Source organism: Miniopterus schreibersii, assembly GCF_964146895.1.
Source record: "Miniopterus schreibersii genome assembly, chromosome: 4".
Taxonomy (NCBI): Eukaryota; Metazoa; Chordata; class Mammalia; order Chiroptera; family Miniopteridae; genus Miniopterus; species Miniopterus schreibersii.
This window is the reverse complement of record NC_138105.1, coordinates 10,015,199-10,042,959: the sequence shown is the minus strand read 5'-3', so window position 1 is coordinate 10,042,959 and position 27,761 is coordinate 10,015,199. Positions and strand designations below refer to the sequence as shown.

At 35.7% G+C, this 27,761-nt stretch overlaps 1 protein-coding gene across 1 annotated transcript in view; it reads left to right on the top strand.

The window, feature by feature from the left end:
• The window catches only part of CNOT6 (CCR4-NOT transcription complex subunit 6), a 65,038-nt gene extending 37,277 nt beyond the window's left edge, over positions 1 to 27,761 (top strand). The window contains exons 3-12 of the mRNA XM_081137114.1: positions 4,252 to 4,438; positions 6,262 to 6,347; positions 13,055 to 13,159; positions 13,242 to 13,310; positions 14,747 to 14,904; positions 15,807 to 15,961; positions 16,570 to 16,724; positions 17,614 to 17,844; positions 21,135 to 21,337; positions 23,340 to 27,761. Coding sequence (XP_080993240.1) covers positions 4,252 to 4,438; positions 6,262 to 6,347; positions 13,055 to 13,159; positions 13,242 to 13,310; positions 14,747 to 14,904; positions 15,807 to 15,961; positions 16,570 to 16,724; positions 17,614 to 17,844; positions 21,135 to 21,337; positions 23,340 to 23,552 — 1,562 coding nt within the window. The 3' untranslated portion in view covers positions 23,553 to 27,761. The remainder of the gene's footprint in view (positions 1 to 4,251; positions 4,439 to 6,261; positions 6,348 to 13,054; positions 13,160 to 13,241; positions 13,311 to 14,746; positions 14,905 to 15,806; positions 15,962 to 16,569; positions 16,725 to 17,613; positions 17,845 to 21,134; positions 21,338 to 23,339) is intronic.

Below are 27,761 nucleotides of genomic sequence, written 5' to 3'. Positions count from 1 at the left end.
TACAAGAGTATCAGTAGAGATTCCACTCAATCTGCCACCATCTTGGAATCTCTTCATTTTGATTATTTATTTTTTTGTATTAACATATGTATGCGATATAATGGTAGTTATACTGAGTTATCGAATTTTGGTATTTTTAAACAGTGCTGAATGATTTAATAAGCAAATTTATTTAAAAAGTAAGTTTCGGTTTTTTAGAAAACTGTAAGGAGGTGTAACTTGTTTAGATATTACTCAGCCTTGCAGTAAATATTTCCTCTTCCTAAGGCCAAACAGTTATTAAATGGTAGAGCACACACTAAACTCTCAGTTCCCTGACTCTAGTGAATCATTCTTCTACATCACAGTGCAGTAGTCATTTTATTTTGAACACAATATTCTCACCTTTCTCTTTCCTTTTTATCTTTTTCCTAATACTTGCCTTAGTCTTTCCATTCTCCAGGTTTTAGGGTAAATTTTACCTTCAGGACTAAGCTCTTTTACTTCAATTAGATCTGTTTAAATTTGAACTAGCCACATCCTTCCATTACTGTTAGGACATGAATTCCTACAAAAGTTCAGTGATGTGTGCTTTTGCAATATGTTTTCTTTTATGGGTCGAAACTTCCATTTAACTCACACTCTTTGGTGTGTTAAGTATGTTTCCTTCCCCATCAACTTGACACTTTTTTTTAATCCTCACCCGAGGATGTTTTTTTCCATTGCTTTTCAGAGAGAGTGGAAGGGAGAGAGAGAAACATCGATTCAAGAGAAGCACATTGATTGGTTGCTCTCCCGCACACACCCTGAGGCCAAGGATCAAGCCTGCAACTGAGGTACGTGCCCTTGACTGGAATTAAACTTTAGACTCTTCAGTCCACAGGCTGATGCTCTACCACTGAGCAAAACCAGCTAGAGCCAACTTGACTATTTTTAAGTTAAGAATGGTTGTATTGAATCTGCCAAATGCTCTCTTTAGTGTCCTTCATGTAATTTAATCTAGTCTTTTTTCTTCCTCTTATTCCAGTTTGCAAGCCTCCTAACAGTCTTCCTCCTTTTGTGAGGTTACAGTTTCCCTTGCTAGTAGGAGCCTGAAATCCTAGCCTTTAATTTCATTAAGTAAGGTTTGTGAGTAAAAATTCAAATTACTGCCTTTTCCATTTACAGTTGGTTCTTGTTATTTACAGTGGTTGTGTTCTACATAGTTACTACTGAATCATTGGTCCCAGAGGAAACAGGGTTAGGTTCCTGTGAACCTCTGGTCACAACCTTTTTGTCAGCTGATAAATACATAAGCTTTTTTTGTATGTGTTTCTGTTTAAAGTCACCTTGTTTAATGTATGACTAATTAAACTTGAACTCATGGCCAACAGCATTATAACTGGTCTGAAGGAAGTTTACTTTAAGCGTGTATTTTCTCTAGAAGGCAAATCACAGCCTTTCTCTTAGCACTAAGCTAAGCTGTTTTAAATATTGAAGTCGCCCACAAAAAGGGAAAACTGGAACTAAATAGTGAAAGAGACACTTTGTTTACCTTATGAGAGCTGCAACAAGAAGACAGAGTGTCCCTGTTTTGGACTGCTCAGCTAAGAATTGCTTTGGGCAGGTACAATTTTTTGCTCCTCTGATGTGTGAATGACTGAAGGCACTTCAAGAATTGGTTTTGGGGTCCTGGCTGGTGTGGTTCAGTGGTTAGAACATCAGCCTGCACACCGAAGGTTCGAGGCTTGGATTCCCTGTCAAGGGCACAGAGCTGGGTAGCAGGTTCAAACCCCCACCCAGTCAGGGCATGTACAGGAGGCAACCAATCAATGTGTGTCTCACGTCGATCTTTCCCTCTCCTCGCCCTCCCTTTCCCCCTCCCCCCTGCCCCTCCCTTCTGCTCTTTCTAAAAATGGTAAAAATATCCTCGGGTAAGGATTAACATACAAAAAAAAGACTTGGTTTTGGTGTTACAAATGAATTTGAGGGAATAGGTGAATTTCAGAAGATCAACTGTAATTCCTGTTTTCTGAAATGTAAGAATTTAAGAGATTCGATCAAATTTCTTCCTTTTCTTTAATAAATCTTCAAATACAGAGGTAGTGATTTTTACTTTTTTGTAGGAGCACTACACCTAGTCCCTTCAGTGTAACTCTGATTTTAGGGAACGCTGTTTAGACTCCTCCTGTCTCCTGATATTTAGCAATAATGGGTTCTAGGCGCTTTAAAATGAAGTTACTTATCAAGACACGGTTCTTAACCTAGGGCAGGATAATCCCAGCCTTTTTCAAGTCACTGAGCTGTTTAAAATTAAATACAAATTTTAGGGTCCTTATAAATATATACAGTTTTATGGAGAGGTGCATAGATATCATTAGAATCTCAAAAGGCAACTTTGTTGATCGATCTCTCCTAGAAAATTGGGAACCTTAGTTTCTACAAATAGAGATTTATTATTTTCTGCAGTATGTTCCATTCTTTCACTTCTGTAACTGTTGATCTTTTAATTTCTTTGCAAAAATGAGTATATGTTTTGAAATATACTTTTTTCCTACTTTTATTGTGAACATCTTTCCTTATCAGTGCATATAAAACTACTACTTTCTTTTTAATGGCTGCAGAAGATCATTGTCTAAATGAACCGTAATTAAAGTATATCCTATTAATGATCATTTGTGTTCTAATTTTCCCCTACTACCAACAGTATATATCTTGGCATACTTGAACATTATTTTCATAGGATAAATCACTAATTGTGAAATTGTGATGGGGCAAAGGATAGTCAAATTTAAAATTTTAGTGGCTATTATAGGATTGGTTTCAAAATATACTTGTATGTTTCTCATAATGAGTAAGTGTGTACTTCCTGCTTTGCCTTGTCAATACAGGGTTTTAATCTTCTTATTTTGCTGTTTGGTTATTGTTTAAATTTGCGTTTCTTTCATTACTGAAATGAATATTTCACTTTTTTTATGACTGACCCTTTCTTCTTCCTCCTCCTCCTCCTCTTCTTCCTCTTCCTCTTCTTCTTCCTCTTCCTTCCTCTTTCTTCCTCCTCCTCTTCCTCTTGAAATTTGCAAAGTCCAAAACTCTGGAGAACTTGTCCACTGGAGCCATGGTGCAAAGTGAATTTTCAACTGCCCCTTGATCAGAGATGACAAAAGTAAATGGACAGCCTCATACACAGGGCCCAGCAACCTCACACTTCCCTGGTAATCCAGACCCTGGGTTTCAAGGATAAATAGACACCACAGTACCATATCATGGGGAGAAAAAAGTATCTGAATCCTCATAAAGTGCTCTAACTACAAAATTTCCACAAAGTCAACAACCAGTTTTAATTGAACTTAGAAATAGATATGGATATGTTGTCGAAAATAAGTTACATAGGGCTTATCAGATTATAAAAGAAAAATATGCTATCAGTAGAATGTTTGAAAAATACAGAAAGGTTCATAAAAGAGAAAAAATATTTTCTACAATTTTTTTATCTGTATATATGTTTATAAAAATTGGGTTCATACTATATATGTAAATATTTTAAAGCTGATTTAAATTTATTTAACATTATTTAGATTGAGATTTCCAGTCACCCTAATTATTTTATAATTTATTTATAATGTATTTTTAAAAATAATTTTGGGGCTGAACATTCACATGTTTCATAGTCAAAAAAATATATAAAACAGTGAAAGTCTCATTCCTGGCCACATGTTTGTTTCATTTTCTCTCAGACTCGATCCTGGGCCATTAAAGAGATTATGGGGAAAGTTCCTAGACTGTAGAAATGATTGGCATCTTATGAAGTGCCAAAGTACAGGTTTAATATTGCATTGAAAGAAATTATTCTGTTCTTAGTCATTGAATCTTATATATCTACTACTGTTTGATTATGTAGTTATGACTTAGTATCTGAAATGTTTCTGGGCAAGTATTTTTACCTGTAATTATACAGTACAGCTTTTAATCATATGATTCTTCCATAGTTGAAGCCACATTAAAGGATAAAGTCTTAACTGTTGTGGTCTTAAAAATAATGATACAATCTAAATATTGATATGTTGCCTTAAATGTGTTTTTTAGTTTGCTAAGTGTAGAGTTTATAACTTAATCATAGTGGTGACTTGTCCTAGGATAGGTAAGGTTTCTACTGTTAACCCTTTTCTCACAATTTTTTGTATAGTAAATTACTACTCATTGGAAAACCTAAATGTTTTTTAATCCAGGGATCGAACCTATAGAGAATACTGTAATCTTTGCCCTGTTGTTTTTGTTGTTGTTGTTTTTCAGGAAGAGTAAGAAGCTTAAGCTCATCTTTGTGGTCACTAACTCACCTGACAGCTTTGCATCTGAGTGACAATTTTCTGTCCCGCATTCCGTCAGACATTGCCAAGCTTCACAATCTGGTGTATCTGGACCTGTCCTCGAATAAAATCAGGAGTTTACCGGCAGAACTCGGAAACATGGTATCACTCAGGTATGCGGATTCAACTTAGTACCTAATTGTATATCCCCTAAAACAAAATAGAGTGTTTACTTTGTTAGGAAACACCACTATCAATTTGATGGTATTTGATCAAAGTAAACATAACTATATCCTTTATATAAAGTTTTCTTAGAAAATTGAGTGTCAACTAATAAGTAATCAAGTAGATCCATTGCCTAAAATTTGTTCTATTGCTATGTTTTGTATAATATACTTTATTCTTTAATCTAAATTTTTGGACAAATTGGCGGTAAACAAATAGAAGGCACTTGTGTTAATCTCACATTGTGACAGTTGTGCTTTTTCCCCACTAAATTCTGGGCATCATACCATTCTTAACAGGGTCCAGGAAACCATTGCCAATTAGTGGTACCTTTTTGACCATTCTAGGACTTGTACACATGATAGGCATAAAGCCTGGACTTGAGGAAAGCTAGAATTAGTTATTGAATTGGGGGACTGTAGTGTGGAGTGTAGGAGGTAGATGAGATGTGGAGTCGCACAGAGTTCAGATTGGAATCATGACTTTGCCTTTTACAACTTGTGTGATTTGGGGCAGGTTTCTTAACCTCACTGAGTGTGGTTCCTCATCTGTAAAGTTGCTGTAATACCTACCCTGCCAAGGCTGAGATTAGAGATATTTGAGATAATTACTAAAAAACAACTGCCTGGCACATAATGTGTTTAATAAATGGAATCATTTTTTTTTTATTGCCTCTGTTTTATAAGGTAGATGAGATCTACCCAAGTTGATTATAAAGCCAATTTCTGGCTTTGTTAATTCCAATGGAAAATCTTGCCCTGTTTCAATTACCTGTAGTTCCACTGGCTTTTTTGCTGCCTTCTACCATTTGCTGTATACTAAGTTTCTTTACCTCTGTTGCTGTCCTCTGTCCAGCCTTTTGACATTTTATTGAATATGTGCTATGACCACTTCTCCTGAACCAAATTTACTTGAAGGACCTTTCTCATGTGATATATTTGGAAATAAACAGGAACCAATTAGAACATTTTACTTGTTCATTTTATGACCTCACCAATCTCTGGTTTACTCACTAGCAACAAAGGTTTATTTAAATTTCAAGAACCAAGGACTATAGGAAATTCTCATTCATATATAAAAATTGATAAATAAAACTTCTTGAAGGAAATTGCTAGTATCTCAGTGTGGGTCTTTGGTGTGTTTTTTGTTTTTAACCTACTGAAGAGTTTTTTGATATTTTATTATGGTTATCTGTACAAAACAAATTATTAAAATCACCATTAGTAGTTAATATGGCTGCTATTAGTAAATTTGGAGAGGTGTTAATCATAAGTTAATTGTGAAGCTATTAACACCTATTACATGATCATTTTCATTCTCTTTTAACAATTCACATATTAGGCTGTTTATTTTACTTTCTTAAACATGTATAGTAGTAGACCCTTCGTGTGCTATACCAGTGTTGCTCTCAGGGTAGTCTGTTAGACTGCCAGTTTGCAAACTAATACACAACATGTGAGAGAGATTTTATATCTGTTGAATATAATACTCTTAAAAAATTGGGGCTTGTATTTTGTTGGTTCTTCCCCCCCCATTTCAATTTTTTTAGCAACTCATTGTTTCCCTGTATTTTACAAATGTATTGCTTTGTGGAAGTTTAGATTTTTATTTGTGTTTTACTACATATGATTTGAGAAGCACTGTACTAGATGTTGGAATATAAGAAATTTTGTCAATTTTAGGAGCTTATATTCCTAGATATATTGTTGATTTTAGCTGTTAGTTAAAGGTTAATATATCTTCTGACTTCCTGAAATTTTTACATCAACAGGGAACTCCATTTAAATAACAACCTGTTACGAGTTCTACCTTTTGAGCTGGGGAAACTGTTTCAGTTGCAGACTTTAGGCCTAAAAGGTATGACTTCCCATATTTGTGCTTCTTTTGGTTTGTATGTATGTCTTTGAGTCTAAAAAAGCCGTAAGTGGGAATCCTTTTGCCTGGGGATTTGTAGGCTAACTCTTGCCCAAATTTCATCAATTTCTTAGGTACATTGAATGGTTTTCTCTCTTGTCCACCTGTAAACTGTCTACTAGTCTTTGTATTCTCTTTACTCGTAGTCTAGCATTGCTTCTCTAGCTTTTGTTTCAATCGCCTCTGTTATGGTGATGCATTCCTGAGGTTATACTTTACTTATTCATTATGCTGTGAACAACTTTTTTATGTACAAATCTCAAAAAATGGGGACTCTCACAAAGTATAGAAAACAATAAGTAGAAAATTTGTACCTGTTAATAAAGTATTTAAAGAGCATTTTTTTAAAAACTTGATTTATGAGAACTTCCTTTATATATTAGAATTTGATCCATTAAGAACTATTGAAAATATGGTTTTTTAAGCCAGCAAGATTAAAAGTCACATTTTAATAATATGTCTTCCTTTACACTATGGATACTTTTTTTTTATAATCTGTACCCGAGGATATGTTTTTTATTGATGAAAGAGAGAAACATTGATTGGTTGCCTCCTGTAGGTGATGCCAACTGGAATCAATGCCACAACCTTTTGTTGTATGGGACATACTCCAACCAAATGAGTCACTCAGCCAGGGCGATATGTATACTTTTTCTTCCCTTTTCTTGCCGTATTGCACTGACTTGAACTTCTAGCACTCTGTTGAATGAGCGTTGTGAGAGCAGACATCCCTTCTTTTTCCCAAACTTGGAAAGAAACTGTCTTCACTACTAAGTATAAAGTTAGCAATAGGTATTTTGTAGATCCTCTTTCTCATTTTAAGGAAGTTACCCTCTATTTCTGAGAGTTTTTAATCATGAATGGTTTCCTTTTGTCAGATACTTAATGTGCATTAGGTGATAGGATCATGTAATTTTTCTTCTTTAGCCTAGTAATTGATATTCAAATGTTGAAGCAATGTTTCCTCATCTTCTCGTTCCTGGAAAAGATTCTGTAGAATTGGAGTTAATTCTTTAAATGTTTGTGGGGTTTTCCAGTGAAACATTCTGGGCCTGCAGATTTCTTTTCTGGTAGTTTTAAAATTATGAACTTTTTTTTTTAATAGATATAGGGCTATTCAAATTATATGTTGGGTGAATTATGACAATTTGTGTTTTTCAGGGAAGTGCCTGTTTTTTCTGTGCTGATAAATTTATTTATGGAGAGCTGTTCATAGTGTTCTTTTATCCATTTGATTTCTGGATGTCCTCTTTCATTTTTTATATTGGTGAATTTGTCTTCTCCCTTTCCTTGTCAATCTTTGTAGAGGTTTGTCAATTTTCATCTTTTCAAAGAAATGGCTTTAAATTTTTTTTATATCTTTTTCTGTTTTCAGTATCATTGATTTCTGTTCTTTAGTGTTTCCATCCTTTTTGCTTTGGGTTTATTTTGCTCTTTTTCTCTAGGTTATTAGGGTAGGAGTTTGGATTGATGAATTAGGACTTTTTCTCTTCTAATATATGCATTTTTAGTGCTATAAATTTTCCTCTTGGCACTGCTTTAGCTGTGTCCAGACATAAATTTTGATATATTGTATTTTTATTTTCACTAGCTTAATGCATTTTAAAATTTCCCATGGGACTTTCTCTTTGATTCATGGATTATTTAGAAATTTTAAAGTGTTTGCGGATTCTTTTATTGTCTTTTGGTTATTGATTTTTAATGTGATTCTATTGTGGTTAAAGAATACATTCTGTATGACTTCACGTCTTTTAAATTTGTTGAGGTTTGGTTTATAGCCCAGGTGTTTTAAATTTGTTGAAGTTTGGTATATGGTCTATCCTAGTGTTTGTCCCTTGGGCACTAGATAAGAATATTTGTCTCTTATTGGACAGAATGTTCTTTAAATTTGATTTGATCCTATATATTAACCTAGTGTCTGTTAGATTGATGGTGTTGTGGACTATTTTTGTCTAGTTCTATCAATTATTGAGAGAGGGTTAATGAGAACTCCAGTTATAATCGTAGATTTCTCTATTGTCCTTTCAGTTCTATTAGTTTTTGCCTAAAATATTTTGCAGTTCTATTGTTTGGTGAATACACTTCTAGAATTGCTATGTCTTCTTGGGGTTTGACCTTTTAACATTACTTAATGGCATGCTGTCTCTGCTAGTTTTACTTCCTCTGAAATCCACTTTATTTGGTGTTAATGTAGCCACTTCTGCATTTTTTTATTAATATTTGTATGATTTATATCTTTTTCCATTTTTTTTCCTTTCAATTCACTTACATTATTATATTTGAAAAGTTTCTTGTGGACAGCATATAGTTGGGTCATGTTTTCTCTTTTTTACCTTCTCATGGATTACTTACATCCTTTTACATTTCCATTTTGTTTTGTCTGTAGTAGTGTGTTTGCATTATCTATTTGTGTATCTTTTTAGTGGTTGCTGTAGGTATTGTTTTATATATATACAACTTATTACAGTCTGCTGGTGTTAATATTTTACTAGTTTGAGTGAAGTGTAGAAACCTTCTCTTTATGACCTGTTTTACCACTATTTATGACACAGTTGTCTTATTTTCTCTACATACATTTAGAAACAAATCAAATGTTACAAAAAAAGTTTTAACTACCAAAGATGACTTAGAAAATTTAGAAAGCCCCATACCCTTTTTTAACTATATTCTTTTTCCTTTCTTTCTAATATTTCAAGGTTCCTTCTTTTATCATTTCCTTTCTATTTAGAGAATTTCCATTAGTGGTTTCTTTAGGGTAGGTCTACTGGCAACAGATTCTCTTAGTTTTTTGTCATCTGAGAATGCCTTTATTTTTCCTTCATTCCTAAAGGATATTTTCACTGGGTCTAGGATTCTGGGTCGACAGTTCTTTTTTTCCCCGGCACTTGAAAATTATTGTGCCACTTTCTTCTGGCCACCATAGTTTGTAATGATAAATCAGCTATTATTCAAATTGTTTTTTCCCCTACATGTAAGGTGTCTTTTTTCTCAGTCTGTCTTCAAAACTTCTTATTTGTTCTTTAGTTTTCAAAAGTTTATGATGTGGCTTGGTATGGATTCCTTTGGGTTTGCCCTGTTGCAGTGTATTTGGGGAGTTTTCAGCCATCATTTCTTTGAGTACTTTTTTAACTGTGTGCACTTTGTCCTCTGCTTCCATGACTCTGAGAGGTTTTTTTCTATTTTTTATTTTAATATTTTCATTTGTTTTTTATGTTTTGTTGTCAAAATTTTCTTTGTGGAGTCTTTCTACTTTTTCATTTATCTCAGGCATATTTGTAATTGCTCACTTAAACATATTTATCATGCTTGCTATGTTTTGATCAGATTGTTCTAAAGTTTTTGTCATCTCAATGTTGGAATCTTTTATCTGTCTTTTTTCATTCAGTTTGAAATCTTCCTGGTTTTCAGTATAATGAATGATTTTTCACTTTAAACTGGGCGTATTCATACTGTGTTGTGTTAATTTAAATCTTATAGTTTTGCTGGCTTTCTGTAACACTGCACCAGCAGGGAAACTTGGGGGCACTATCTCCTTACTGCTAAAGGAGGTAGGAGTTCAGATTCCCCTTAGCCTCTCTTGAAGTTCAGCTGGGTGGAGGTACCAATTTTGGCTTTCTATGTGGTTTCCATAGTTACTGCATTGATGTTACTCATTATTGCTGGGTGATGGTAAAAGTCTTGACTATCCTCTGCTTTCTCTGACATCATTCCCAGAAGGGATGTAGAGAGCCGCCTCATTACTGTGGGTTGAGGTGAAATTCGAGGCTCCCGTCCTAGTGTCTACTGACACCACAGAATGGAGGAGGAAGTCTTACTGCCCAGAGAGGATAAAAGTCCTGGCTGCCTACTTGGCCTTCTCTGACACTACCCCACTAGGAATGTTGGAGCACCTCTTTACTTTCTCAGAAGGGTAGAAGCCTAGGCTCCCTTATTATTAGCCTTTGACCTGGGTAGAGATAGTGTCATGTATGTTTCTTTGGTGTTTAGCAGAAGCAGAGCTGCTGTTATTTGAAAGTTTTGTCTTGTTAGACTGTTTCTTTTATGTGTGTGTGTGTGTGTATGCTTATTGATTGATTTCAGAGAGGAAGGGAGGAGAGAGAGAGAAACATCAGTGATGAGAGTCATTGATCGGCTGCCTCCTGCGCACCACCTGCTGGGGATCGAACCTCCATCTCCTGATCATAGGTTGATGCTCAACCGCTGAACCATGCCGGCTGGGCTTGTTAGGCTTTTCTTTCCTAGTCCTTTGGCTTTTGTTGGGTTATTTTTTTCTGTGCCCCTTGGTGTTTCCATGTTGTTGGCTTCCTCAGCTCCATGTCTGGGGTATATGAGGCAAACATGAAACCCAGGGAACTCACCACTACAGTGTTCCTTAGGTCCGGGGTCTCTACCATTCTGCCTTCTCACCACATTTCAGAGTCTTATGTTTGTTCGTGCATAAGGTAGAGGAATTTTAGTTGTGCTTAATAGGAGGAATAGGGAAAAGTATGACTCCTTTCCAGAAGTGACTTCTCTTACTTGCGTCAAGATCATGTTTTAATTTCAGAATTCTGTTGTTCTTCTTCTTTACCCTGTGTACATGGGTGGGCAAAAAGTAGGTTTACAGTTGTGAGTATGTGAAATAGTTTATTCTTGTATTATTATTTATTAATTATTGTATTATTTATTTGTATTACAACTGTAACCTACTTTTGCACATCCCTTTATACGGGGTGTCCAAAAAATGTATACACACTTTGAATAATTATAAAGGCAGTGTTTATAAAAATACATTTCATTTTCAAAATGTAATAGAATGTACATTGTGTTTACGTTTTTTTGGGACACCCTGTATTATTTTTCCAGGCAATGAAGAGCATATTAATTTTACATTTAAAGGAATTCCAAAAAGCAAGCAGACATTGGGGGAAATATGCCATTTGGTTTCATCTGCATTAGTCATATATAGATAACTTATGGTGTTTGGGGATGGTTTTTAATTTATAAAGAAAGATCTTAGAAGTTTTAAGTAGTCAGTGGTCTTTAAATATTTTTGCACTAGAAAGTAGTAAAAAGATAACATTATTCTTGGTGTAGTTAGAATGAGATGCTTACCTGATACTGAGAAGTTTTTAGTTGACTCCATTTTCTCAAGCTATCTTTAATAAGTGGTTCTGGTAACTCTCAGGTAAAGATTGTACCTGTCTCAGGATTGTGACTAAATAAAAATTTCAGGGGTTTGCTAACTATCAAGAACTGTACACATATGAGCTAATGATACTGTTGTAACGTGTCTTCATTGCAAGACATACTCTGCTCTCATAGGAGCTCATTTTTACCTTTGTAATTCTTAGAATCCTAGAATCTTAAAATTACTAAGAGATCTTTGTGTAAACTAACGTAGCTGTTCTTCTTACCCATGTAAGTCAGCTGTTACAAAGGATACTCTACTACCTCACAGAGTAAGGCATTTCATCTTAAATAGTTCTAATGTTTACCAACCTCCTCTATTCTGAGCTGGCTTTCCTATTAGATCCTATCCCTTGGTCCTCAAGTTGCCATTTGAATCTAGTCTTTCATAAGAGAATAGGGGGGAAAAAACCCTTTTTTTCTCTGGGCTGTGATCATTCTTGTATTCCATATCTTTTTTTTTTTTTCATTCAGCATGGTTAAGATCTTTTCTCATTTTAGCTGCCTTCTTCAATCCATAGAACTTCTTAGTCTTTAAGTGGAACTGTGGCATCCAGAACAATACACACCATTTGTGTGGTGTGGATAGGAGCTGTTGAAAACAGTATAATCTCGCCCGGCCAACATGGCTCAACGGTTGAGCATCAACCTAGGATCCATGCGATTGCAGTTCGATTCCTGGTCAGGGCACATGCCCGGGTTACAAGCTTGATCCCCAGTAGGGAGCGTGCAGGAGGCAGCTGATCAATGACTCATTGATGTTTCTCTCTCTCTCTCTCCCCCTTGCTCTCTCTGAAATCAATAAAGACATACTTAAAAATAATTAAAAAATAAAACAGTACAATTTCATATGTGCCTAAGAAGTACTTCTGAGAGGATTGAGACTCTTATAGATGTAAATCGTTGCTTTTGTTTTCATTTTTGGCACTTAAGAAACAGTTACTGAATTTATAGATAGCCCACAGCCTGGTGGTTTTTCCCCTTCTTTGATGACAATCTTAAAACAAGTCTGCCCCATCTTGTTATTTTATTCAGTAGAATTTTTAAAAATCTAGAGGCTAGACTAATTTGTTATTTAGGAAGTTTTCTTGTTAGCTTTGTTGTATTCTTAAATTTAGATTCTCTGATTTATTAACTATTATTTTCTCTTGCCCAGTCCTTCTCCCCACTCATCCCCAATCCATTTTCACTTGCTTCAGCTCATTATGAAAGTGTTGATGAGGCCTGGCACTATGAGATATCTTCTATATTGGCATCATCCATTAATAATCAATTTTGGATACCTCTGTAGAACATCGTATAAATCATTTTTACTCTTCACGTCAAAACTGAAAAATATTTTCTCTAGTTTCGTATGTTACTAGTAACTGTAACTATATACATTGTTATAGATCATCTGATAATTTAGGTATACTTTTCAACTTTGAAATATTTTAGTACTTGTCTTGATTTTATTTTACCTATTTTAAAAATATTTCCAGGAAATCCACTTACCCAGGATATACTGAACCTCTATCTGGAACCAGATGGAACAAAAAGGCTACTTAACTATTTGCTTGATAATTTGGCAGGTACTGCAAAAAGAAGTAAGTGGTCATTTGTTTAAACCATTTTTTTTAGGAAGATGTGTAAGAATATTGCTTAATTTTGTGTTTAATATTCAACTAGTTTCAACAGAACAACCACCTCCAAGATCTTGGATTATGTTACAAGAACCAGACCGAACAAGGCCAACTGGTTGGTAGCCTTATTTTTTAACTCTTATTTTTATTTGGTATTTATAAACCTAACAGTATTGTTGGCATGCTTTAGATTATGGGTAGTGTTACAGTAGAATGCTTATAGTTGATCTGGTTTGGGAGTTAATAATAAAGACTTAATTCTTGCTCACCTGGCCTCTCTACTGTGCTGTAGAAAGTGTGCTATAAAACAGTGCTGCTCAACCAGAGGTGATTTTATCCCCCAGGGGACATTTGGCAATATCTGGAAGCATTTTTTTATTGTCACAACTGGGGAAGTGCTACTGGCATCTCAGAGATGCTACTAAGCATCCTACAATGCACAGCGCAGTCCCCACAATGCAGAATTTACCCACGACGTCAGTAGTGCTACTGTTAAACACCCTGCTGACCAGTCTCGGGTGTACACATTTTCATATCCGAACGTTGCTGACCAGTCACGAGATAACTCGTGTCTGCACTTACATTAATTTAAGTAATTTTTTAAAATCTTTATTGGTTTCAGAGAGAAAGGGAGAGGGAGAGAGAAACATCAATAATGAGAGTCATTGATTGGCTGCCTCCTGCACTCCCCCTACTGGGGATGGAGCCCACAACCTGGGCATGTGCCTCACCGGGAATCAAACCATGATCTCATGGATCATAGGCCAGTGCTCAACCACTGAGCCACGCTGGCTAGGCTAAGTAATTTTAAACACGTTGCTCACCAAAGTAGCTGGCCACAGGGGCGAGTTCTGGCTCAAAATAGCCAGTCAGCAAGGTGTTAAGAAATCCTACTATAAAGTATTGATCAAATTCAGTTATAATAAATATACAAAAATATTTTTATATTGGAAGTTTCTAAACCCTAGTATGTTCCAAATGTATTTGATTCTACAAAATTGTAAGGCAGCCAAAATACTTACTTGAAAGAGAAATTGAACTAATGACTTCTAATCTCCTTTTAACTTAAATTGTATGAAAATAGTTTGGAAACTTGTGTAGTAGGTGTAACAAGATTTGGTCTACAATAACCCTTTCCTTTGTGTGGATAAATAATCATTGCTCTATAGAAGAAAACTAGATGTGTCTGTTAAGGAAAATACCTGTCAAATTTCCACATTGTACATTAACAGTTGATGAAGTGGTGGAACGAGCACAGAAATGAGGAGCTCTGATCTTAGATACCAAAGGCTCAAAATCTTAGTATTAGCTCCCAAACCTTTTGTGCATACCTCTGTGGCAGGTAACACATCGTTTCATAATTTGTTCATGTATCTGTCCTTCCTCATTATTCGAATTTATTTATATCCACTGTGTCTGGCATATAGTGCCTTGTCAGTGAATATATTGAATGAATAAAAGCAAACTTAGCATTTAAGTGAAGGCTATTGAAAACAGTTGTGTTCTTTTTTTCTGCCACATGTTGAATAAGTAAAATTATCTTTCCTACAGCCTTGTTTTCTGTCATGTGCTATAACGTTCTTTGTGATAAATATGCGACCCGGCAGTTATATGGCTACTGCCCATCATGGGCACTAAATTGGGATTACAGGAAAAAGGCCATTATTCAAGAAATCTTGAGCTGCAATGCTGACATCATAAGTCTTCAGGTAAGTCATCAGAAGAGTATTTGTTTAAATTGCACAAATGCCCCAATATTAACACATTGTTTGCGGGTAGTTTTTATCGCTCGCTCTACTACCAGTCAACGTAAAACGTATAAATACGTTTCCCGCATACAGTGTGTTTTAATAAAGCAAGGAGCAACCTGGGAATGCGTTATACTGACACATTTGAAGTCCCACCTTTAGTAATTCTTTATATAGTGCCTTTTTCTGTTTTTAGTGAATCCTGGGAGAGTTCACTGCCTGCTTTATTCTGCAGCACTGTGCTGCCAAATTAAGCAAATGGGTTAAGCTGGGTTTTAAGGATTAGCTCTAACAGCTTAAATACCCACTTTCCCTTTGTAAACCCCCCCCCCCCCCCCCCCGCACATTAGTTTTTAATAGGGTGGCAGTGTTACTGAAATTGTGACATTGTCAAGACATGATTTTGTTTTACCATCAAGTGATAATAGAATGATTAGGACATAGTGGAAAGAGCATTAAACCTGGTTGCACAATAACTTTGGGTCCTCAGTTCATCTTTCCATAACTTAAATGACCTTGGGCATCACTTTCTCCCTGTGGCCTGAAATTAATATCTATGAAGTTTCTCCTTTGATTCTTGTTTCACATCAGTTCTAAAATACAAGGAAATATACATGCATAGAGATGTATGTTTTTCTAGTCTTTACTCCTGAACAACAAAAAGTTGACCTTGTCCACTGGTATCTGTCAAAGGACAAGTAGGTGTTCTGGTCGGTTCCAGATAAACAATATTGAAAAGATACTGCATTTTTATTCTGCAGGATCAGTCTTTTGAAATGATTTTAAAAACTGTGTATTTATAAAGTAAGTGCACATGACTAATTTTATCTTATGAAATAACTTTGCTATTTACAATTTTTCAGGAGGTTGAAACAGAACAGTATTACAGTTTTTTTCTGGTAGAACTGAAAGAACGTGGTTATAATGGATTTTTTAGTCCTAAATCTAGAGCTAGGACAATGTCAGAACAAGAAAGAAAGCATGTTGATGGCTGTGCAATATTCTTCAAGACAGAAAAGTAAGTCATCTTAATTTTTAAAAAGAAAATTTTCTTTGTTTGCAGGGTGGGGACCAAGAGTATGAAAATTAGTTTGCAAAAGAGAGAATGGGGAATTCTGTTATTACTTAAGAAAACAATAGTTTTGACCTAGAGGGTTTTGTTTTATTTTGAATCATCAGAAATAATCTTGTTTTGGAGACGTGTTGAAAGTGCTGCTGTTTCTTCAGGTGTTTAGTAGGGTTTAACTCCAATTGTTAATTGAAACACCTTGTAATTAACATTCCCTCCAGGATGGTAGTGGGATTCTTAAACCCATACTTTGGAAAAGACTATTTTAAAATTACAAGATGGAATATTCCAACACAAAACCTAAACAGAAGATGACTACATTATCTTAAGTTATAAAAGTTGAAATAAGGGTGTTATTTGTATCAGTAACAGACTGAGAACAACTTTAAATGGGTGTGGGAAGTTTGGTGTTAAATGTGGAAGATTTTCCATAATGTGATTTACATGCCATCATATCTGTTAAGGAAGTTTGGGAAAACAGCATTTCCTACAAAGCTAATATCCCGGTATTCCCAATTTTATGTGTGTGTGTGTGTGTGTGTTTGTTTTTGTTTTAGATTTACTTTGGTTCAGAAACACACTGTTGAATTTAATCAGCTAGCAATGGCAAATTCAGAAGGGTCTGAAGCTATGCTGAACAGAGTCATGACAAAAGATAACATTGGAGTTGCAGTACTACTAGAACTTCGAAAGGAATTGATTGAAATGTCATGTGAGTGACCTTTTCACTTCCTGTAAAATTGACCTCCAAAATTTAATAGGAAAAAAGAATTTGCTATGTAATAATAGATTGTCTAACACCTGAAGAAACTCAGTGAGAACTTAAATCATTTCTAAAATACCATATCTCGTTTTCTCTACTGAAAAGCTTAATTTGAGAAAGTATTGCCAAGAAAAGTGTTCCAAACCTTGAAAGGCATAAAGCTCCCAAGAATTTTTCACAGAAAAGAAAGGTTGAAGTAATAATTAGTTAAAATAACTGCTCAGAACTCCATGAACTTCTATAATTTCTTGGCAGCAAGGATTTCTGTAAGCTAACTTCTCTTCCTGACCCACTTGTAATCATTATTTTAAAGGTTTCGAGTTTTTGAAAAATCAGCCACTTATTTCAAATTAAAAAGTGTTATTTAGAGTGGCCGTCATGCTGATAACTGAAATTTCTGTCATAGGAACAGTTGGAATTGGGGATGTTTAACCTGAAGGATAGAGAAGATGAAGGATGGAACTTAGTGAGCATCTTAAATACAGCTAAGGAAAGGAGGGTAGATTTAATTTTGCGAGGCTCAATTTAGTACATCTGAATTAAGACCAGAAGTTTCGAGGACACACAGCTATTTAAAACCCAAGCTTTTCCAAATAGAATGGGCTGTCTTTGATCAAGTAATGAATACCCTGTGCTAGAAGTACACAACCTGAGGTTTAAATGTCTATTTCTCAAGTTTGTTGTAGGGTAGATTAAGTCATTAGGTGGGATATTGCTAGGTAAATTTTCGAGTCTTTTTTATTCCTAAGACTCTGAGATACTACTTGGCTTTTCAGACTCTGTAAGAATATGTGGGCTGATAGATAGGTTTTGTCTATTTTCTTTTTATCTAATACAGCTGGAAAGCCACATCTTGGAACAGAAAAACAACTTATTCTTGTGGCTAATGCTCATATGCATTGGGACCCTGAATACTCTGATGTGAAGTTAGTCCAAACGATGATGTTTCTCTCAGAAGTGAAGAACATTATTGATAAAGCCTCACGAAGCCTCCACTCCAGTGTATTGGGAGAATTTGGAAATATTCCACTGGTGTTGTGTGCAGATCTTAATTCTTTGCCAGACTCTGGTAAGAAAAGAATGTTAGTCTGTGAATGCTTTTTGACCTAAAATGTTTTTGTAATGCATTGTTTCTGATAATTCCAAATTTAGTGAAAACAAATTCAGTTTGTAGTGGCAGCTGTGAATCAGGTTTCACATTTTTTTGTGTGGAGTAGGGGAACGATTTTGAAAATGAAATAGTATTATGAAAACCTCAGGAGGAAGGACATTAATCGTCTTTGATAAACATATACGTAATAACTTGAAATAACTCATTAAAGAACATACAAATTATGTTTCATTCTCCCCAGGTTATTATACAGGGTTTGGCAAAAGTCGATTTACAGTTGTTTGTATGGAGAATAATACAATAATTAATAAGTAATACAAGAATAAACTGTGTTGTGTACTCACAACTGTAAACCAACTGTTGTCCACCCCTGTATATAATCCAGACTGCCTCTTTGGGATTCCATCATGTAATATGATCCAGTTAAAACTGACCATATATTACAGGATCTCAAGCTTTGATGGGCTTGATCAGAAAAATCCACCCAGGTGGATATTGAAATCCTTCATTTACACAGGAACGTCTTCCTTCTCCAGCAGTTCGGTTCTCAACCAAGTAGTTCACAGAAAAATGTCTCCGTTTGTCAAACCAAAAACTTCTAGTTTTCGACCAGACAACCCATTCATTCTGATACCTCAGCAGGACAGAAAGGGTCTCTCAGGCAACAAAGGAGACAATGCTTTTGTTGCTGACAGAATCAATGGTTAGCACAATTTTGAAACATAAAGAGGCCATCAAGAGTGCTAATGCTGCTAAGGGTGTGAAAAAAACAGTGATCACAGGCAGTTGTAGAGGTAGAAAAACTGTTGATTTGGGTAAACCAAAAAGCAGTTAGTTGGTGACAGGTTTTCAGAGACAGTGCTATATGAACAAGCGAGGATGCTGCATGCTGACCTGAAAGACCCCCCTGGAATGTGTTCTGAAAGTGATTCCTTTAAGGCTAGTAGGGCATGGTTTGATAAATTTAAGAAAAGAAATGTTTATTTATAGGTTAAACAGTACATTAGACATGTACCATATGTAAGAAAGGTTGAAACGGAATCGTTTGGAGGTCTAGAACAGATTAATTCAATTTACATTATTTTTAATGAGAAAAAATGTTTGGGTTTTCAAACAAATCACTTCTCCAACAGCCTTCCAGAATGAATTAAGTTCAAGAACCAAAATTCCACTGTATTTCCTCTTTTTTATATTTCACCTCCTTGTTCATACTCTTTAATATCATGCATGCACATGAACACAGTGTGCACATGTTTGGAATGGTAAAATTCAGTAGCACATCACTGCCATCAGATAGATGAGAGCCATTAATAAGATAGAAACTACATTAAAATTTGTTTTCAGGGAAAATAAAGGTATCTAAGATTCATAATTATTTAGTCTGTCTCATCAAGCTATCTGGGGATGGGACCGAAGCAGTTGAGGATTATTTCCTGGCAATTTCTCTACGTGCTTCCCACCCTCTGTTTAGCTACAGAGTATCCTAGGGTCAAAGAGAGACTTGTCAAATCATACAGATTTAAAAACCCATATTTTTCTAATTAAAAAATGGGCAAAGGACCTGAATAGACACTTCTCCAAAGAGGACATACATATGGCTGAGAGACATATGAAAAAATGCTCAAGGTCACTAGTCATCAGAGAGATGCAAATTAAAACCACAATGAGGTATCACCTCACACCTGTCAGAATGGCTGCCATCAATAAATCAACAGCAAGTGCTGGCGAGGGTGTGGAGAAAGGGGAACCCTGGTACACTGCTGGTGGGAATGCAGACAGGTGCAGCCACTATGGAAAACAGTATGGGGTTTCCTCAAAAAATTAAAATTGGAATTGCCTTTTGACCCAGCAATCCCACTTCTGGGAATATATTCTAAAAATCTCAAAACACCAGTCAGAAAGAATATATGCACCCCTATATCCATAGCAGTGCAATTTACAATAGCTAAGATCTAAAAACAGCCCAAGTTCCCATCAGATGAGTGGATAAAAAAGCTGTGGGACATTTACACCATGGAATACCACGTGGCTGTAAAAAAAGAAGGATCTCACACCCTTTGCAGCAGCATGGAGGGACCTGGAGAATATTATGCTAGGGGAGATTAGCCAGTCAGAGAAAGACAAGTATCACATGACCTCACTTATATGTGGAATCTAATGAATAAACTGACAGACAAAATAGGACCAGAGGCTTGGGTACATGGAAACTGACTGGTAGATCTCAGAGGGAAGGGGGGGGGAGGGCGGGAAGAGATTAGCCAAAGAACATATTTGCATAGCCCATACACACAGACACCAATGTGATGAAGGCTGCGGGGAGGAGGGCATAAGGGGGAAGGAGACAAAAGGGGGGAAATGGGAGACGTCTGTAATAGTGTCAACAATAAAAAAACCAACACAGTATTTTAATAGCAAACACAAGGGAAAATGTCCAACCTTGCTAACTAATTAAATGAAAACTAAAATAGCTCGGCCGCACGTGGCTCAGCGGTTGAGCGTCAACCTAGGATCCAGGCGATCGGGGTTCGACTCCCAGTCAGGGCACATGCCTGGTTGCGGGCCTGATCAATGACTCTCTCATCATTGATGTTTCTATCTCTCTCTCTCCCTCTCCTTCCCTCTCTCTGAAATCAATAAAGGTATATTTAAAAAATAAATAAATAAAAATTAAAATAAAATAAATGTTTGCATAGCCCATCTTGTACTTAGGAAATTGGGAAAATAGTGTCCAGAGACAGTGAACTTGCTCTGTAACTAACTGAAGGTATTCTCTTCCATAGTTGCCACTATATATAGTAGGACAATGAATACTAATCTTGGTATTTTATACCAAGTAAATAATTTGGCATAAGTAGAGACCTACATACAAAGATGTTGATTATGGTGTTGATTCTTTTTAAAAAATAGGAACAGGCTGAGGTTTAAAAAACAGGAAACTAGTTTAACAAATGTTATGTGCCAGCCTTGCCTTTTGTATTGTGCACTATTTAAAAAAGGTAGTTGAGACTACACATACGTTCATGTGAAACAGTAACACAAAGTATAAAATATTCAGTATACTATGATTAAAACCATGTACACATGGATTTAGACAAGTTCTGGCAAATGTAAAAAACCATTTTGTAAAGTGGGAAGATTTTAGAAAGTATAGTATAAAAGTACTTACAATTCAATTATCTTTTTAGTTATGTTTTATACAGCATATGTTAGGCTTGACCTTGAAAAAAGTCCATTTATTTTCATTCTAGGTGTTGTAGAATATTTGAGCACTGGTGGAGTAGAAACAAATCATAAAGACTTTAAGGAACTAAGATATAATGAAAGTCTTACAAACTTCAGCTGTAATGGGAAAAATGGGACAACCAATGGAAGGATCACGCACGGTTTCAAGTTAAAGAGTGCCTATGAGAGTGGCCTGATGCCTTACACAAATTACACGTTTGATTTCAAGGTGAGTTTTGAAATTGATAAACATATAAAACCTCCATTTTCTAAAGGAGAATCTGATTATTTGTCAAGTCTTTAAAATGTGAGTATGTGTTCAGAGTAGGCCATCTTTAGTTGACAGGAATATTCTAGATAACTTAGAATCATTTCCAGTGTAAGAAATCAGATAAAATAATAATAGTAAATCCTGAGTTAACTGTCTCACCTTTTGGGGGCAATTATGTTTCTTATAGACTCACTACTGACAGCTGGATTTGCAGTACCAGAGTACAGCAGGTCCTTAAATAATGTCATTTTTTTCCAACATCGTTTCATTATAATGTTGATGAGATGCCATGGGAGTTTAACTTTGTTTATGTCAACTAGCCTATGGTAAAATTGGTTTCATTATATGTTGTTTCTCTTAAAGTTGCAGAACTGATTGAGCCGTTAATTAAGGACTTACTGTATATAATTTGGTGTCAGTTGGGGTGAGGTGTTCCATCTCTCGTGTTAATTAAACTGAAACCTACTCCTTGAGTGCTAAAATTTGGTTTATTGTTGGCCATTTTTAATTTGCTAGAATATATTTATATACCTTACAGTTAACAGCTTACAGTATGGAGCCTTTCCTTAGTGATTCTCCTCATTAGTATCAGCAGCTGTTTAGGGCTTGTGTTCAGCTGTCCTTTTTAGCCACCTTTTGCATTTCTACTTTCTTCATTCCTAGTTTAACACTTCTAACCTGATGGAACAAGAATCGTTCAGGTTAGATTGTCTACTAGAGTTCAAATACTAGTGTTAACTGGTTCTTAATTTTGATGGGGAAGGCTCTTTAAAGGAACTGTTGAACACCATGATGGTTTTTTATTTGACTTTGGAGGATCCTTAGTACTATAGATAATGATTTAATCCTGGTAACAGATGAGTGTGTTGAGTTGAAGAGAGGCTGGAGTAGACTCTGGGGAAAACTGATATGTAAATGTCAAAAACGAGAGGGGGGGGACCAGGACTGTAGGAGCTTAACTGCCAAGGAAATACGGCCTTTCTAGGATAGAGGAGTGAGGGGTAAGCTTCAGAAAAATGTTGATGAGAGTTGTTTCCCTGGAGAGCTGGGCAGAAACACTAGAGTGCAGGAGGTGGAGAGTAACTGTGAGGTAGTAAAAACCAATTTGCAGATTCTTATTTCAAACAGATTGATTGAAGAAGAGGTGAGGATGACAGCGGAAAAGTGGGAGAGATTAAGGTGTGGGGTTTTTTTATTTTTGTTCCTGGTAATGTTGTAGAGATAGGAAGGAGACCTTCAAATGTGCTTAAACACTTTTGGCCAAGAACATGTAGAGGAGCATGTGAAGTTACGGGGAGGACAGGGCCAACCAAGAGGTGCTTAGCTGTGTGCCTGGTGCTGCTGAGGACATGCAGGGCAGGGACAGCCCTGTCTAAACCACATAAATAAGTATGTAGTGGGATGCACATTAACAAGGGAAGAGAATCAGGAGTGGTGGGAGGTATTAAGTGGATGACAAAGGTCTTTGGAAAGTGATTGAGCTTGACACATGAAGGTTGAGAAGGAATTAACCAGATGACAAGTAGAAGAAAGTGATCCTGGCAGGGGGTACAGCATGTGTGAAAGCCCTGGGGCAGGAAAGAGAGCAGCACATGCAAAGAATGTTCACCCCCCTTCCCCAAAAGGGCTAATATAGCAAAAGGATAGTCAGCAAGGGAAAGTGGCAGCGATTAAGTGAGGGAAAAAACAGAGGCCATATCATGAAAGATCCTTTAGGTCTTGTTAAAACTTTTGAAAGGATCTAGATAGGAGGAAGAATGAATGATTGCTATGCCTCAGCGTCTTCATTCTGAGAGATTTGACATTTGGGGACCATTTGGCTTAGGTAGCACTGCCTCTTCCCACACGCTAATAAAATTATTTACCAAACGTGACTGTAAGGGTATGTCTTGAGAGCTTTCAGTATTTCAGTGTTATCTTATGTGGGATCTTGTCTTTTTTATTTCCTTCTGATTTTCAGGGTATAATTGACTACATCTTCTATTCTAAGCCTCAGCTCAACACATTAGGCATCCTGGGACCTCTGGACCACCATTGGCTAGTTGAGAATAATATCAGCGGCTGCCCACACCCGCTTATCCCCTCCGACCACTTCTCACTTTTTGCACAACTGGAGCTCTTACTGCCTTTCCTGCCTCAAGTTAACGGCATTCACCTTCCTGGCAGGAGGTAGTCAAGTACCTTCAGAAGACGACCTCAATTTCACTTGTAAACTTATAAAAAATCTGAATATAGGGGAGTGAGGTATGGCCACTAGGAATTTTCTTTTCTTAGTGATGATTGGAGTTTTCAGTCTGATTATTTGGTAAGGATGCAGTGTGAAAGCCAGGTGCTAGCAACAGACACATTCTGAGCCCAATATGCTTTATGTACTGTTGGACAGGGATTGGTGTGTTTGCACCTATCTTTAATTTGTTACAAGTAATTTTCCTGTTTCTTCTGTCCTATATAATATTTTCATGCCTTGAAATAGGAAAATGTTTGAACAGCATATTCTCTTTGCACAGAAACCTGTAGTACTACTTTTTTGAGGCCAGTAATAACATCCAGAGACCATTCTCCCATACTTTACTCCCTCCTTTTTCAGACATATTTGTAAAATACAGAATTTAAATTTAGCCTTTATGATTGTATATGATCCACAAAAGACCTGATTTATGAAATTTTGTACTAAAAATCAGATTTGGAAATGATTGTATTGTAAATTAAGGCTAAGTTTGTTTGGTTTTTTACCTGTTTCATGTGTGACGAAGGCCAGCTTGTAAAAGAAGTTGGAACAGACTTTCTCTGCTGATGACTTGCACTGGTAGGGTTTTCTTGGCCGTTTTGTACTACTTTGTTATTAAATGGAGAACATTGCTCTTTAAACCTGTTTAAAGCTTAGGACATTTTTTCGGACCAGAAGTAACCTTATTTGTGAATTCTGGGTTTTTACAAAAACTTTCTACCTACCAGGACAGATAAGCTGAGCAGTGATGATCTGTAGGCATTTATGGACTGAATGTAATGGTCGATATGTGTACATTCTGGTATTTTTAAATCTTTAACTTTTTTTAAGTTAAAAAATTACAGCTGCTTCGGTACAGCTTTTTAACTCCTTTTTGAGACACCTCCTATCTCCACTGTGCCTGCCTAAATTGTTCTCACCAACCACTGCCTGTGCATGCAGAGAAAATCTGTGCATCTTCTTTTATAGTTTTTAAATACTGTTGAACATTTGTGAGGATTTTATGGAAATGCTTTTGTATGAGCTGTGACTTTTTTTCCATTGTGAAGCATTGAATTATCACATTTTAGAACATAGGGTGAATCTCTGGGTCTTTGCTCACCAGACCCAAGCACTGCTTCTTGGTGTCATAGCACAGTGCTGTCACCCAGAATACTACTATCATGTGAAGTCTTTTTGTTTTCCATGTATTCCTTAGTCTCCATGTTTTTCTTTAAAAAAATCATTCCTTTTTTTTTTTTTTTTTAAGTAATTTTCAGTTTATGAAGCAGTATAAATAAGATGTATTTTCAAAGCAGGTCCTTAAGACAATTCTTCAGATCATTTTTGAAGTGACTAAGTTATTTTAATATGGCAACCAAGATAAAAGTTATATTGTACTCTGTGTATTTTGCCCATAGTGCCGTTAGTACTGATTAGAGATTAGAGCCAGCTTTAACTTTGCAAAATTAACTCATATATATTCTGGTCTCATTCATTTATTATCACCTCAAAAATTAAATGATTTCAGAGGAAACTTGGTCTAACTGCTTTTGTTTCAGCTGCAGGCAAGGGAGGAAAAGGACACCCATGTGAGCATTAGGGGGAAAAAATGTTGAATGATAATTAACAATTTTTACACAGAGAATAAGTCATTTTGGATAATGACTTAAAATTTTATGAAAAATGTTCAGCACTTAAATGTGCTCATTCTGTTTTTAAGAGAAAATAAAATTTACATACTGTTTAAATAAATATTTTTTTTCTTTTTAAAAAAAATTCTCCAAAAGCTGTTGATCTTGAATCTTTGTCTGGGACCTGGTTTCTCCTTTGAGGTTTTTTAAAGATTTTGTTGTGATGGATTTTTTTTTTCTTTTTTCTTTTTGTTTAAGTTGTGCTGACACCAAACACGTCCAGTTTATAATGAATACATTGAGAAATTGGTGTTATTGATGTAGAACCAATGCATAACTTTTTATGGGGTTTTTTGTTTTATTTTTTTGTAAAGTGTGAATAAAGGTGTGTTTACTCATTTTTCCTAAACACTGTGTTGGTAATGTGCATCATGACAATTCCCAGCAAAGGCAAGCTGGATCTGGTTGGACTGATGAAACAAAGGATACTGCTTTTCCTCTGATCTGCATTGTGTAATAACAGGTCCAGAGAGCTTTATGGAACGGGGAGGAGAGCAGCACTTACTCAGTTTGTATTTGTTAATGGAGGATGTGTTCTTTCCATAGATGCTGGAACTAGAGTGCACTTGTTAGATGCTAAGGGTTTGAGCTTTACAGAAAATGTTTTCATCTGTATGTTATTGTCTATGATATATTTAAATTGGGGGGACAGGATAGTAAGATACAATGGCCTGTTATGTCTTGAAAATATTTGTTCTTGCCTCTTTTAGGCAGACTGCATTCTGTGGGGTCAGTTTGAACAGCTTCTCCACCTTATTCAGATAGTGATGAATTGATCCAAGAGTGTAGGTTTACAACTATAACCTTTAAAAGAAAAATATTTTGGATCTGTAGGGAATCAACGGTCACACCAAAATAGACTGTGATACTTTTATTAAGCAAGGTTTTGTGTTTTAAATATTTGTGTCCTGAGTAATTTTCAATAATCCATACTCCCTAAAATGCAATAAAAAACGAGTATGTTTTCACAGTCTAGATTTTTTTTCCCCAGAAATTCTGCAACAAATACATTTAATGTGGTGTTGCCATAATGTAATTTCATTGTTCTTGCTGGATAAATCCATCGTATGAATGTTTTACAGAAAACTTGGGCTGTGTTTTCTGTTTTAATGGTCAGAAACTTGGAGGCACTCAATTCCTTGTTGTAAATCTCTTGAAGTACAGTTTGCCGTATTAGTGGTAATTATTTATGCTTTGAGAATTTAAATTATGTTCATTAAAATTAATTTATGACATAATTTAAACTAAAGTTGTAGATATAAAATGTTGGTTGCAACTTTAATCATCCTAGAAGAAGATAGTCAAGGAACATCTCCAAGAAATGTGCTTTTATTTTTACCTGATTTAGTGACAGCCAGGAAAACTTATTTTGAGTTAGCACTTTGAAACCTAGGGACATTATTAATAGGGTGGAATGCACTTCTAAATGTTGAAATTAAAATTTCAGAGCTCTTCTAATATGCAGGTTTTCGATGATAAATTCCAGTTTTAGTATTCCATTTTTTACTGTTTAAAGTCATAAGATTTGTTTTCATAGTGATTTTTAAGGTTTGGGGGTCATGTCATATAAAAATAAAGCCAACCTAGGCAAAAGAATTAAAGCAGTTTGTTCTTTTAATGAACCAGTCAGAATGCCCAGAACAAATGATGCAGATAATTCAAAGAACACTTTTAGCAAGTATTTCTCCCCCATTCGTAAACAGTATTTCAAGATGTTCATTTTGCTCTTCTCTTTGGTTACATAAATTTTAATAACCGGTATGTTGAAGTCGTATCTAAAATAGAGTATCTACTTTTTATTCACAGTACATTATATTGTGTGATGCACTGGGCTAACTTTTGTTTACCATTCATGTAACAAGACCCAGCACATTATCTGCACTAAGCTCAAAGAATGTCGCATTTGCCTAGGCAGCTCTTTGATAAGGGTAATGGGAAACTGAATATGTACCTATGGACCGGAGATAACAAGGGCTTTTACTGTTCTTTTCAGTGGAACCTACTTGGTCAAATTGTAACTAGCTAGTATTATATTTATATACAGGGTCTCTTTTCTTTACCGATGTATTTTCCTACTCATAGCCGACCAATAAATTCAATATCTGTTTCAAATATTTTAAAAGTGTAATTTGTATAGCTGTAGTATTGAGGTTTGAGAAAAGAAATGTTAATCAGCAGACCGCATATTTAAAATTCTGAGTCATCTGGGACAGGGTTATAACTCACCCTTTGAAAGGGAAGAGTGATTGGGGGACAAGGCCATAATACTGTAGAAATGGTATAAACTTAAGGATTTCCTTAATGGCTGTATTATTCTGTGTTAACACTCATATCTTTGCCAAAGTTCAGTTTTATATTTAGGCAACTGATGGTCCTTTGCATTTAGGATTGTTGTTGTTACCATATACCTCATAATGACTTCGTATGTCTTCTGTCTTTTGGAAGGAGATTGACATATTTTAAATAAATGTTTTTAAATATA